General features: G+C 30.9%; 1 protein-coding gene across 2 annotated transcripts in view; it reads right to left on the bottom strand.

The window, feature by feature from the left end:
- The window catches only part of LOC134264508 (uncharacterized), a 51402-nt gene extending 39536 nt beyond the window's left edge, over positions 1–11866 (bottom strand). Inside the window, exons 1-9 of one of the 2 annotated variants that reach the window (XM_062746800.1) lie at positions 11821–11866; positions 10761–10851; positions 9558–9695; positions 9263–9352; positions 8696–8791; positions 8541–8604; positions 7678–7768; positions 6890–7006; positions 3878–4001 (exon numbers count right to left, since the gene is read on the bottom strand). In XM_062746800.1, the coding sequence (XP_062602784.1) occupies positions 3878–4001; positions 6890–7006; positions 7678–7768; positions 8541–8604; positions 8696–8791; positions 9263–9352; positions 9558–9695; positions 10761–10839 (799 nt within the window). In that variant the 5' untranslated portion in view covers positions 10840–10851; positions 11821–11866. The remainder of the gene's footprint in view (positions 1–3877; positions 4002–6889; positions 7007–7677; positions 7769–8540; positions 8605–8695; positions 8792–9262; positions 9353–9557; positions 9696–10760; positions 10852–11820) is intronic. The other variant, XM_062746801.1, reaches the window with a different exon arrangement.
- Positions 11867–15390: the final 3524 nt, after the last annotated feature.

Genomic DNA, 15390 nt, shown 5'->3' with positions numbered 1-15390 from the left:
GTTATTCTACCCCCCCCCCCCCAAAAAAAAAAAAAAAAAACAATTTAATTGGAATCTGTAAATTCTATATAAAAGGAAGCAAGATTGGTTATGTTAAGGTAGTTCATAAATCAATTTGTCTCCTCATGAGTGTTAATATATACATAGAAGTTTGAATAAAATTAATGGATTAAAATATCCATGGAAATATATATCAATATAGGATTAATACATAAATTTGTTTTTTGTTTTTTTTTTACAGCAAAAGGTAGTTGAAGATAACATCCTGTTGCTCTAAAGAAGCCACTGGAGGAAATCTTCATGTGTCTTGTTTCGAACAATAATTTAGATTTTAAATATAATTGTTTTACCATGTTCCATATCAATTGCCACATAGCTGTCTAAAAAACATCTATCCCCAGTAGTGAATGTGTGAAGGAATGGAATGGAATAGAGGACTATGTGTGTTATGTATTTTTTTAAATATGATATGGAGAGTTAATTCATGTTAATGCCTAGATCACAGGTAAAACTTCAACTTGCCTGGACTCTTTGTATTAATTTTTTAGCATTTTTTTAGCATCATTATATATAAACTATATTTATATATGTATAAACTAAATTTTAAATGAATAAATATTCCAAGAATATCATGTTTTTTTTTCTAAATATTAAAAAAAATCTTGTATTTTTGAGCTATTAGGAAATGGGACTTTCAAGAATAAGTAGCCACTAAAATTTTATTTTTGATTTTTAGGATTTTCCAAGTTAAAATGTGGGATTTGGGAGAACATTCTGATTTTATTTATTACCAGGTATTGTCTAAAGCATGTTAAGGACTAGTTGTCAAGAGTTGAAGCATTACTAGTACTCATACACTTAAAAGAAACCTCCTCCCTAAAAAGGAAATGAGGATTGTGCAAAGGGGACAAATTATTTTTTTAAATTTTATTTTATTTAAAAAAAAAAAAAAAAACTAGAAATATGTTCATAGGGCATGAATACCCTGTCGAGGTTATATTAGTAATGCAACATGAAAATTTGAATTAGTGTGTGAAATTTGACCAGAATATCTTGAATAGTGATGCAGTTGAATCACTTACATCAGTATGTATCAGCATAATGAAGTTTGACACTAATTTCAGAAAAGTGAGGTCAAAGGAAAAGCCAAGGTCAAAAAATGTTGATGCAGTTGAAAAGCTCTCATCAGTATGTATCAGCATATGAAGTTGCAAAAAATATTATGAATGGTTTCTTTAAAACAGATTGAAACACAATTTGATGGAAGTGAGGTCAAGGTCAAATGAAAGCACAATGTGGTCAAATTAATTTTTGTTAAATACTTTTTAGTCTAGTCTGACATGAATAACATAAGCAAAGCTAGGGGAAAATAAAATAAATTTTTCATTGCATTTTCCTGTAAGTGCTTTCAGTACATGTACCCGGTAGTAGTGTATTAAAGGAGAGACTTTTAAAGGGGAATTAGTCATAACTGGTTTTTTTAACTTTGCTGTTGTTTGGAATTCATCATCTTAAACAGTATATAGTATACTGCATACTGCAGAGCAGAAAAATCTTAGGGAACATCAAGGGTATTTTAATCATGTTGAAGCATCAATATGTAGTATTGACAAAAGGTTGATCATGATGAATTACTTTGCACATGTTTGAAATATTTAGTACATGTATTTCAACAACAGGCAGTAATACTTAAAATTATTAACATGGACCTCAATTAAGCAACTGACCTTGCAGCTTTGGTCAAGGTCAACAGTAGAACATGAATTTCTCTTCTTGAATTGTCAAACAATTCACAAACACTGTGTATCAATGTATGAAATATTCAAAGCAGGGTTCAAAATATAAAAAGCCATGTAGATTTAGATAAGAAATTATTACACATAGAATATATAACAAAAAAAAAAATAGTTTGACCTTGAGGTCAAAGGTCAAGGTAAGGAGAAGTCAAAGTAATGTATGACTCATTACCTTTTACAACTGAGCCCATATGGAATAAGAATATATAATTATATTGTTTCTTAAAGGACAAATTAATTCTAGTGATCTGAATAGTTAACAGGAAATCATCTAAAAATACCCAAATTTGCTTATTTTTAAATCTCCATGACTTGAAAATTATGATGCAAAAAATAAAGAGCAATATATGATAAATGCCTCAAATGGCCCCTTACAATGAATATCTTTATTTTACTTTATATATAGCTTTAATTTGTGCAGCTATACATGCAACATTTATTGGTCATTTTCAATTGATCAAAATGCTGCTAATTCAGAAATATGACATCATAAAGTTCACATTTTCCCGCCATTTTAGCATATTTTGTATAAAACTGCATATTTTCAAGCAGTTTTTCTTCCAGAAAATATAGAGCGCAGACTAGAACAAGCTTTATATTTTTACCAAAGATGTTTCCATCCAATACTTATTAGTGACAGAAAAAATATGTATGTTCTACACTGCACTCTGTTTCCCATAAGACAAAACATCAATAGGGCCTATTTTTTGGCCTTTTTTGGTTAGATAGCAAAAATAGCATTATTTCTCATGTCATTTTCAGCCAGTGAGTGCATATAAATATGAAAAATATTTGGAAATACTTCAAATATATCCTCTTCTTCAAATTCAATATCAATCAAACATATCTCAATATCATTCAAAAATGTTGAGTTTTAGGGGGCCAAAATTGGCTCTTATCATATATAGTCCTTTATAATTTGGCATTGAAGTCAAAGGTCAAGGTAAAAAGAAGAAAATATTTCTAATATATATTCATCTTCAAATTTAATATCAATTAAACATATCTTAATATCATTCTAAAATGTTGATTTTTAAGGGGGCAAAATTGGCTCTTAACATGTATAGTCCTTTATAATTTGACATTGAAATCAAAGGTCAAGGTGAAAAGAAGGTCATGGTATTTTATGACTTATTTTCATTCCAGATGCACCAATCTGTTACATTTGACATTGTTTCTTAAATGAAAAATTACTTATAATACCATGAACTATTTGCAGGAAATCATCTTTAAATGCCTAAATTTGCATATCTTTGAATCTCCATGGCAACATTGTTTTTGATTGTCTACCCAATTTTATTTTTTTAATTCTTTAATTAACCCAACCCTAACAAAATCACACTAAAGAGTTTATAAGTAGTTGCACAGCATTTTTTTAAGAGCCTTTCAAAAAATGGTGCAAATTCAACTATTTTTTTGTTCAAATCATATCTCTTCTTCCCATCACCATAGCAACGTACTGAAAAAATGTAATCATACTTAGTTGGTCACCTAAGAACTTAGAATTAAGTCCTCTTTAAGGAATGAGTAATTGCAAACAATCTTTTGACAACATCTATGTGCATATATACTCTTTTTATGGCAATATTTGCCTGTTTTGAAAGTAAAAAATCTATTCTGGTAACTAAGGAAATGTTTTTCCTTGGATACGACAGTGTCGTTATGGTTAAAATCAGTATTTTTGTATTTTTTTGTTTAATTGTGATGGAAATAATCCATAAACACTGATTTCAAGAAAATTAAAATTTTTGACTTTCCATTCAAAGCTCAATGCTTACTGGCATGGCCTCTTAAGTACTGATGTTAACCTTTTTATACAATGCATGTATCGAGTGGGCGTCCTCCTATTTAATTTTTTTTTTCATATTTATTTCTCTTTCCCGCCCCACCCCCCAATTTTCCCCTAAAATTTTTATGCCCCACGTTGTAACATGCATATCGTATAGCATAGGTAAAAACAAGTTTCATCTCGTAAATGGGAAGGTGGTATCATAAGATGAAAATCACCATAAAATCATTTTAGTATGGTTAGAGTATAGAAAGAAAATTCATTAGAAATTACTTTTTCATGCAGTTCTTACCTCCATATTCCATTAGAATAAGTGCGACTCTGTCTTTTTTGATAAACCCATACAAGGTTATGATGTTCTCATGTTCAAGCCTCATTAACATCTTTACCTCCTCCACATTAAAGTTCCTGGAAATCTAAAAAAAGTCCTCTCCTTTCAGAATACGGCAGTTGTTAGTTTCACAGAAGTTAGCAAGTTATGGTTATGTTTAGCTACATGTATCTTGTAAAACAGTCAAAATCAAAGATATACGGGACACAATGGTCACATAACTGACCTGTTGTTCTTCAAATTCTAAATATCTTCCCTTCAGCAAACTTATTTTGTGAGATTATACACAATGTATATCATCATCGATACTTGTTTATATATAAGTTGAATATTTTTATGTGATAAATCAGAAAAAACAATGGTACGAATGAGGTCTATTATGTCAACATTTCTGGTAATTTCTGAGTTTTGAGCAAAAAAAAAAAGATTTTAAGAAGAAGTCATATGAGGGGTTATTTTCCAATAATCGCTAATAAAACAGGACCGTTTTAAAACTATGTTACAAGACAGAAAAGGGGGCGTTACCACAGTACTGACCATTAGTCGTGAAAACTATAGCTCGAAATTTGAAGTCCTTGGACGGTAGATTATGAAAGCTTAATAACAACACGAATCCTCGAATGAATCGTAAAACAACATACTTTGGTTCAATCCATAAGAAATTAGTGTCACTAGCCATTGCTTTCCTCACTTATTATAAATATACATGTATATATTATGTAAAAAAAAATCCTGAAACTAATAACATCACTTTCAATGGAGTTGATGTATGTTTCCATAAGGATTCATCACAATTAATATTTCTATATAAAAATAAGACAAATTCACAAGTTCATGGCATAACAATAAAAATTAAGGAGGTCATATCAAACTAGATGTTTCGTTAAGCCATAAATGCTCTCGAATGCAACCAACATTTAATCAAACTAGATCCATAGATGCTCCCGAATACAACCAAAATATAATTTTAATTTGTTTGCACAAAAATTAAGTTCAAGAGACATAACTAAAACAAAAAATATATGCAATTTTAACCTTATTAAGGTTGCCTTATATATAGATGCTTTTTAATTTTCAGATAATATATAAGGAGATAAGAAACAGAATTTAAGCTAAAAATCCATCAAACAATATTGATAAAATAGGAGAGCAAACACGGACATCCAAACTATCAGAGGAAGGATCATGTGCCATGGAGGAGTGAGCATCCCCTGCCGAACGGTCACACCCGCTGCCCCTTGTCATGATCAGAAAATAGAGTAAAATTTGTCGTCAATTCAGGGTATAATTAACGGACTAACAATTCTGCATCACAAGATGACACATGCCATTCAACATGATGGAGCCGTCAATGGAAAGTATAAAAATACGATTTTCTTTGTTTTGAAAAAGAATTTACGCATAATTTCTTAATGTGGTTAAAAGGAGCCTTGTGCTTCTGAAGAAGTCTGCAACTGGGAAGCCAGAAAAAGAACAAGGTCTTTGTTTTTACCTTAATTAGTTTATTCCCTTACATTCCAAGCATTTTCAAAGAGATAATTCAATTTTCCCATACAGACAATAACGTCCTGGTCTAATAAAGAACCTTACGCCCACAAATTCCAATTTTTAGAGGTTACATTAAGCATAATAATCATACATCAAGTTTTTTAAACTTAATATTCAATGGGGGAGATTGGAAAGAATTAATGCATTTTCTTCACTGCATGTACATGATCGATATAGCTCAGCCTTAACTTGAGAAGGACTGCTAAACCAACTTTTTTTATTTTATAGATCTCTGAGTCAACTTTTTAAACTATGGTGTCATCATTGAAAGGCTGACATTAGATCTTAATTATTTATATGATTTTTTTGTTGTATTTTTCCAAAGACAATAGAAAAAAAATAATATATACATCCAAATTAGATGCTTTCTAGTAAAAAAAGAATGTAAATGAATGCATCATATGAATACCTAATAAAATATGTAAAGAGAAACCGTTTAGATATTAAACTTTTTTTTAAATAAAAAAAATTGAAAATAAAACACAAAATTTGGCTTGGATTTTGGTTAAAATCTTTTTAGAACAAGTCACAACTGGAAAGAACACATTCCTTAATTACATTTATAAAGAAATCGAAACGAAATAGCCAAATTTAAGAGAAATTTATTTTTTTTATTTTGGTCAATCCCTATCAAAATTAAACCGATCAAAACTATAATTGTACAATTAGTGAAAATAAATACCATTTCCCCGAGAATGCTCATTTGGTTAAACATTATTGAACTGGACAAGAAAATAGATTTTTTCATTGTAAATACATGAAGAGACGATAAATTAGAATTTTATTTATTTTGTATTAATTTTGATAGGGATCAGTTTAATTTTGATCGGGTTAGGTCCTAATATAAAAAAAGGGGGAAAGCTGAAACTGTTAATATTTTAAAGACAGACACATAGAGAATATGGGAAAAAAAATACATGAAAAAAATACACAGCACTGGACAGGATCAGCAAAGCATGCAAAAAATCACCTGAATGAAACAGGTGAAGTACAAATAAATCATTGAATCTACATTTTCAAATATTCGCTAATTCGATAAAGCGATGAAAAATATTAACTTGAAACATGAAACTTTTAACAAAATTTCTTTCATAGAGTTTCTGTAATTTTAAAATGATAATATCCAGACAAAGTCAGTCAATTTCTTAGTCATGTATAGACTCAAATGAGTAGTAGGTTGTTAAGCATAGGAGAATTTATCTTAACTGCACAAACTTACTTTCGAGGCATTTTGGAAGAAAGGTAGATAAATAAAAGGCAAAAGTGATAAGCCAGAAATCTAAACATCGACAATACACAAAAACAAATCATAAATACTAACATGAATCCATGAATCCAGAGAACTCATAATCAGTTACATGATCATGACACAATTTGTTAATTTGCATTCACAATTCGTCTTTCTGACATGCAAATAGTGTGTACCTTTTTTAGAGCAAACGGTTTTCCAGTGGCACGGTCTTGACAGTGGAACACTTCACCATAAACTCCATTCCCAACTCTCTCTATTTCAGTAAAATTTCTTATGTCTGAACTCAGTTCCTGAAATGTGTGAAACAAAGTTATAGTTATCATGAAGGAAGTTTTTTTTTCTGCAGTACAAAAAATAACTTGATTTTTTAATTTTCTCTGTAATAGAATAAAAAATGACATGATGGACATGTGTTATCATGGGGCTCTCATATATCTATACGTATATTCCAATGCAAAATTCTCATTCCCTATTATGGAATTACCATGCCCTTGAAAGCACTGAATAAATAATTAGAAAATTATGGAATTCCTTTATTTGAATTCAATTCGTTATAACAAGTTTTAGAATCTGTTCAAACGAGTTTAATTCGTATTAACAAATTTTTGAATTCGTTATAACGAAATCAACAAATTTTTTAAACAGACTAAATTCGTTATAACGAATTCAAATAAATTGTTATAACGAATTAAATTCGTTATCACAAATTCGACATTTCGATATATCGGATTCAAAAACATTTTTCGATAGGTCCTAAATGGGCTTCCGTGCTTTTTTGACATGATGCCTTTAATTAAAAAAAAATTCTGAACATCTTTTTTTTATCTTGCAAAGTAAAAATTGAATTCTCTATCGTGAACCCATCTTACCACCAGGGGCATTATTGAAAAAAATATATATTCTACTGTACCTTATTAAGAAGCTCCCGTACGAGTTTCATTTTTTTCCCCATTATATTTACCTTAATGATGACCCCTGTCTTGTCATTGTTTAACTTCTCCTGATGGTCTAACAAATTTTGAAGTGCTTGAACCTCACCATATACAACTTTACTGTAAGTATAAAAAGCTTTTTATAAAATCAAGCATTTTTTTCATAACAGTTCCTTAACTGATACGTTAATTTCTTGCAAGCAATGTGAAAGAGAAAGTTAAAAAAAATATGACCCACTAGCTCAAAGCACCACTAACCCAAATCGATTCGAAGGTGAAGCAAGATGTTTAGTTATATTACCTTAATTACATGTACTTGTTAATTTTTATCAGATTGGAACAAGTTAAAGTGTTTGACTATTAAAATTGTACTTTGAAAGCCTAAATTACCAGTGGAATACTATTTTGTTTTCTCTTCAAAACATGCCCTTCAATTGAGCGTTTTCTGAAAGTACCATCAAGCGGAGTGATGCGTTTTTTGCGTAACTTATTGTGTCGTATGGAACGCATGTTATAAGATATGAAATAAAATGATTCTTTTAATCAAATGATGTGGAAAAAAGAAATCGAATTAGAGAATGATTTCCATCTCAAACCGAACATGGTAGCAATCCTTAATATCTGCTCATTTTCAAAATCTTGCAGACATTTCATCATTATGTTAAATAATTTAAGGCCCTCATTATAACTAAAATTACAACATAGAGCAGAAAGTCATGAAGTGTATATGATATACAACAATAATATAAATCGATCATATTTCCTGGGAAAATTGGGTCTTTTCTCCAAACTAAATTCTATTCTTTGCTCGAGTGCTTGCAATTAAGTTCTGAAAACACCAGTCATCGATGGCTTGGAAAGTTTTTTCCACAATATCTTATTTAGCTGTTACCCCTTCTCAAAAGTTGATCGTTTGCTTGTTTGAATCTCTGGCTCCCCTTTCAGGAAGTGGAAGTCTTTGAAAAAAAAAATTGATTATGTATTGTGATTTCAGAAATGGTTCAAATCAGATTTTTTTTTCTTTATGGCAAAAACATCAAACATTACCATCAACATATCCAGAATGTGTTAGTCTATCTAAAACTCTTCTTTTCAGCAAATTATTATCTTTGTTGTCAACGTCCATTGGTGTTACACCTTTTCCTGTAAATGAACGAGTTTTGAGTGTTTTGTGCTGGAAAACTTTGCCACATAATATCCTCTAAATTCAGCCATCATTGCATGTATTTTTGAAAACAATAATTTACATCGTTTGTGGCTTAATTAACTGACGACAAGGAAAATGATCTATGTAATCTTTTTTCACACCTGTTATTGCTTATTTTCATTCAAATGTCTTAAGATGATCAATGAATTATATGGAGATAAAGGGCGGTATTCAATATCAATGTCATAACACTGAAAAGACCTTGCCACAATAAATATACATGTGAAATATGAAAGTCCTAGCACTAGCTTATCAAAAGTTATGGTCAATATCAATGTCCATAAAACAATACATAATAAAAGTAGGATAACTGAAATTGCATCGTCAGAAAGGTTTTACACCAGTTTTGTTCTATTTTCATTTTTCAAAATAAACTCAGGATCAAAATGAAAATTCTTTAAAAATACCCGATTTTCTGGTCAGTTTATCCTTGGCTTTCTTTACTGGAGCCAAATGTCTTTCATGATTATTAGTGTCCATAGATTCTGCGCCACATTCTGGAAATGCATCAGCGGAAAAACAGTGGAAAAAGTTATTAACTCGTAGCCTATCCGACTAACTAAGAAAATACGCCTCATTCTTTTATAATGCATGTTATATTTTATTATTTGTATTAGTTGTTTTATATAACTGGGGCAAAAACCGTTTCAATACTTAATGCAATCTTTTTGAATTTAGATATTTCCATTAAAAAAACCTTACTTTTCTCCAATTTCTGACCACTGATAAGCAAAACAGGTTTATGTCTGTCACCATCAGAAGTGGGTTTCTGCTTTGCATTCAACCTGTCTAAAGTTGCGTTCAAAATTACAGTACCACTTTCCTCAATTTCCATAGGTTCTGCAAATTCAAATATTCAGTATATCACTCGTCAACTTAATAAGAAAATCACGGTCAGAAAATATAACTTTTAAACAGTCCTATTGTCCTATCCTATTTTACATCAGCAATGAAATTTATCCATTTTTTTTTTAAAAACAAGATCTATAAGGGATTATTTCTTGTAATGGAATGTATTTATAATGTATATTTAGAAGAAAATTCTTCAAAAAGAGCATCTTTAGTTCTACATATTTTAATTGAAGAATGTTTCATTTTATTATATACAATGAATATTTCATAAATATAGCATTCAATGTATATCAATGTATATCTTAGAACCAATTTTATAAATAGACATTACAAAGAAAATAAGAAATATTAAAGAATGAGGGTAACATGACTGTATATACTTTTTAGCCGTAAAATCGCATATTTTGACCAATATTGCATAATTTATCTCACTGATTCCGAATTGTATTATCTTTTATACTACATGGGATTTCCAGTCGACAAGCACTAAAACATAAACTTTGATCCAAAAATATTTTTATTGCCTATCAAGATTTTTCAATACCTACACTATGATACATTTTAGCATGTTTAAGTACATGTACTAAAATGTATTAAAGATTCACAATATGTTATGTGCATTAATTTGCATGCTTTGTTCAATGATACATATTACAGGTATTGAAACTATTTTTACACCTGCTAAAATAGTTTGAATAAAAAATAGATAAAATAGTAATACTAGGTAAGATTTAAGATTTAAGTGAGAAAACTCAACTTAAGTATACCGTTGGGTCAATTTGAATCTTGCTACATGTACATGTATATGAGCACATATGCAAAATATACTTCTCAAAGAAATCCTTGATATATCTAATTTCACGTGACATACCTAAACATACATTGAAATAAATTAAAACTCAACCACAAAAAAGAATTTTGTCATTTTCTTTTATTCTCCTAACATATCAACGTGATGATTTTTTTTAGCTGTTCATGTGATTTTGTCATAGAATTTTAGATAGTCAATTCAATGTTTAAATCAAATATAACCATTTAACTAACACACGTTACCTTCCAGACCATTGGTAAGTGACACTGGATCATGTCCGTGACAATCATCAGTTGATTGCTGATCTTTTGAATCATTCATCTTGTTCAATGTCTATAATAATGAGCATATTCAAGTAAAATATTCTTTCCTTGGATCTTCGGAATTATATACTCACAATATAAATCATTCATATTTCATTTTAAAAAGAGAGCCACAATTTTTCATCTGTAATAAAAGTCTTGGTAATAAAAAGTCTAAGAAGTAACTGAGAAACATGTAAAGGAAGTTTTATACTGTCTTCTGTTGTAAGGCAAGTATATATGAATGAAAATCTTGAGAGGCCTTTGGTTTATTCTACACGATAAGTGTAACAGGAAATCATTATAACCCTTCGAAATTCTTAAACTGTTATGGCTGTAAGGCTTGACCTAGGACATCTGGAAAATATATTACAGAAGAAAAAAATATCAAGCAAATTATATCTATAATTTAACTATATTGAAATAGGTTAATGATTGATAAATTGATATACTGGCTTGAATAGAGGTTGGCTAAGATTGAGTTACCTATTGATGTAAAGAGGTAGGGAGTACCCTGTGCATGAAATTAGATGACAAGTTCATAGGTATCAGAAGCAAATTGAAAGAGGGAAGGGGGCTAACCCTACTCAATCGGTTGGGGGTTAAGTCTCATTTTCAATACGTGATATGTTTCTTTGCAAAAAATAAGGGGAATAATCCACCCACCCCCTTGTGTTGTGACGCCTATGAACTAAAAATAAGTAGGAGTACAGTATAAAAATATGTGCCTGTGCGCAATGGTGCTTGCTTCAACCTTCTGAAATAATCTGGATTTTCTTTACGATTGTTATCATAAGTATTTTTCTTTTTGAGAGAAAACACGATAAAAATCAGAACATGGTTGATATAAGGAAATTATACTCTGTAACATTAATTCAACGACGACAAATTACTTTACAATGTCAAATATAAGTGCGTGTGAAAGTATAAGTGATGAAAAAAGGGGATCTTAATAGAAAGAAATAGAAATTAGAAAAAAATAGAGGAAAAATTATATTACCTGGAAGTTTATGCATTACAAATATGGCCACACTTTTGTGTATTTTGATCTGACGTCATTGGTTCTTGTGTACAGTGGGTCATACTAAAAAACTATATATTCCTGTTTGGAAATATCACATAAAATTTTTAATTTTAATGCTATATTTTGATTTTTCATGAAAAATAATTAATTTTTAAATTATACATTGCTTTCTGTCAAGGTGTGCAATTGAAAAAAATCTTCACTATCTGATGAAAATATCAATGACTGGAAGGCTTTAAATGACCTGATTTATTTTAATAAAAAGGGTTTGCCATCCGATATTGCTACAAATTACAGGTAGAGGTTTAAAGGTAGTGTTATTATTCCAAAAGATTAAAGATACTGTATTAACTGTCAAACTGTTGTGGAAGATAAGCGTATTGGGATAATCTTTTCGATCTCTTAATATATGGCAAATGCGAGGAGAATTCTGTAAAAGTTCACGTTTAGCAATACATTACTTAATAAAATTAAATTGTTTACAATTTACCCAGCTAAAAATAATTCGTAGATCGATTTGTGATGCATTTGACATAAAGAATCTTTGTGACTATATTTGAATGATGTACGTGTTATAAGTTTGTGGCCGATGTGGTTTTCGTTAAGAAATGAAATAAAAACAAAGCAAAAATCTACGTATTATCCATTTAAATTGTATTTCAGATTTGTAATATCACCAGAAATCCGTCAGTAAATATGTAAAATAACTTTACTATTGATGATTTTATATCATATTTGAGGTAATATGAGTTCCCTAGGTCATATGTTGTCTTGCATGCTTGTCTTTCATAGCTTTAAAATGTCATTGCCTCCCCACCCCACCCCCTCTGCCACCCCCGATAATGAGTTTGGGGTAAAACCATCAAAATAAGTGAAATCTTTAGATTTTTTTTTCTGGCACTTGACATCAAGCAATCAAGCTTTATATATGGTTGCAATAAGCATTGGGCTCTTTACCCTTTAAAATTAATGGCTCCAGGATCAGAGCTTAAGGTAAGAAAGTGACGATAGAATAATATTCTGTTGATTATTTAATGAAAATGCCTTTATAAAAAAAATAACACGTTTTTTGACCCTGAATAGTAAACAAACTATTCAAACACCTAATTTGACGGGGTCTTCGCCAGTGTTTCTGGAGCTAGGATGGGGCTCTATATATTAAATAAAAAAAATCATTAAATCTTTAAAAATATTCTACTTTGTTCCAAGGATTAAAGAAATAAGTACGAAGTGAACCTCTTCCAATTTTGTTATTTCTGGATGAGGGGATCTGGTGTTAGGTTGACTATATAGTGAAAGAAACTAATTCTTTCAAAATCACCTTCTCTGCTCATTGGCATTACTAACACTATCTATGTTCAGGCTATCCATCAGCAAGAATGTCTCTTCCAAAGTTGTAGAATTTCTTAAATGTAAATTACAACATGTAAAATTATATTCAATTTCAAATATATAATTTCAATTATGACTTCATTATTTGACTTGGGATGGTGACCCGGAGTTTTAATTTTAATTAAAAAGTTGTTTAAACTGTATGAATTACAAATGTATCTAATAAAATTCCGCAGGAATTCCAATTGCTTTTACATGGTGAGGTTGACAAAAGTTATAACTTCAAACCTGCAAAATTTGAACGTAAGAGTTTAGAATTGGCCGAGAAATCGAGGTAAAAATGTATAAAGACAGGATCGGCATTGTTCGAAAAACGGACGTTTTGGGAAAAGGCTGAGCAGAGAGCAGTAATAAAATTCTGAGTATACGTCGGAAAAACACCAACGGAGACCCATAAATGCTGTAATCAGTTGGAAAAATATAGTAAAGAAACCGTAGTTAAGTATTTAAAATGAATATAAAATTTTTGGACAGAAGGAACAGATTTGCAGTGCTATAAAAATGAGTTTCGTAAAGGGACTTTCTGCCCTATTTCCATAAATAAATTCATTTTTACGCGGACAAAGGTTTGATGATTAGAAGGATCTGAGACAGGAAGTGTTACATGTAAATATTGTTTTACATATGAAATCTGAACAGATTGTACATATTTTTTTAATGACTGCTTAACACGACATAAGAAAGGTATTAACTTAAATGGTGACTGTGTTGAGAAAAGTTACATTATTAAGCTTTTGACGTCGGGAAACGTCAGGGATTTTCGTTTTAGTGCCCCAGGTATGACTGCGTGTCTTTTTTATTTGATAAAATTATAACTATTTGCGCTTTTTTGTTTGAAATTAGCATATGTATAAGATGAAACAATAATTAATGAAAATAATAGTTACAAATATTTTATTAATGTTTTTCAGTAATTATCAATGTCGTCCATAAACTTTACGGACAACCCCCGTGGATTGGGGTTTTGGGTAAAGTCTATCGATTTTTTTTTAGCGAAAAAGCATAATTTTTTTGAAATATTTTCTAGTCCCTTTTTATTTTATTTGCTTTGAACTACTGGGAATTTAACAATCCAAGAATATAGGTATGATAAGCAAGATTGCTTCGTACAGAATTGTGATTTACATGGATCCTTGGTCAATTGTTCAAGTAAAAAGATTAGTCTTGAAATATTGTGAAAATGCATGTATTCTTTTCAATTATCATATCTGCTTTTTGTGATTTGCAGAAAGAGGCAAGAAATGTTCTTACGATTTAATTTTTTTTGTATTTCTAAACCATCTTGTCCATGCGTCATATGTGTTGATGTTTAAGTATAATTACGTCAATCGTTTGATAATGTTTTACTCAGTACATAGTTATGATGATGATGAAGGTATCTTTTCCAAATCTGTGAATTTCATTATTGCCTAGGTCACATTTCCCGGCCGGTAGACGTAGACCGGTGGTAATCGGTAGTAATCCGTGGTGTTAACGATGCCCCAACATCGGTACACATCGGTCTAGTAGTCCTTAAAGTATAAGTCACATTATCCAGCAATGTGCATACGATGGGCAACCAATGCGTTATATGAGAAGAATGGCGTGGTTGCCTGCCGTACTTACAAAAGTCCAGCGATGCATTGCTAATCATAAAACGATGTTCCAGGATAATTCGCCGATTTATATTACATCGCTCATACATTGGTGAACATCGTTCGTACATCGGTCGACTACGGGCCAATGTTTGGTCGAACATCGACCGATGATCGGTCGTTATCTGTTGAACACCACTAGACTCCCCGATGACCTCAGATTCAACGGATATTGGACGATGCTTGGCCATACATCGGCCGATCCATGAAAGATATGTTAATGATGGGTTGCCGATGAAGAGCGATGTGAAGCATCGTTGGAGACATCACTGAATTTTAACTACGAATTATTTCCTACCGATGACTCCACCGATTCGCAAATAAAAACTCAGTCACCGTCCGTTCACTAGTGGTGCCCGGCCGGCAACCACGCCATTTTCATCAAAAAACGCATCGGTTTCTCATCGTATACCCCATCGTTGGATAATGTGACTTATACCTATCCTTGATGGTACGTTCTGATGTAAAGGTAGGTCTGTATTGAATCGGTAGTGAAAATGCATTAAATGAAAAGCTTCTC

This window comes from Saccostrea cucullata, unplaced genomic scaffold (assembly GCF_032062105.1).
Source record: "Saccostrea cucullata isolate Sc308-1 unplaced genomic scaffold, CSIRO_AGI_Scuc_v1 ctg1166, whole genome shotgun sequence".
Taxonomy (NCBI): Eukaryota; Metazoa; Mollusca; class Bivalvia; order Ostreida; family Ostreidae; genus Saccostrea; species Saccostrea cuccullata.
Note: the sequence above shows the minus strand (reverse complement) of the source record. Positions and strands in the feature narration are given on the sequence as shown.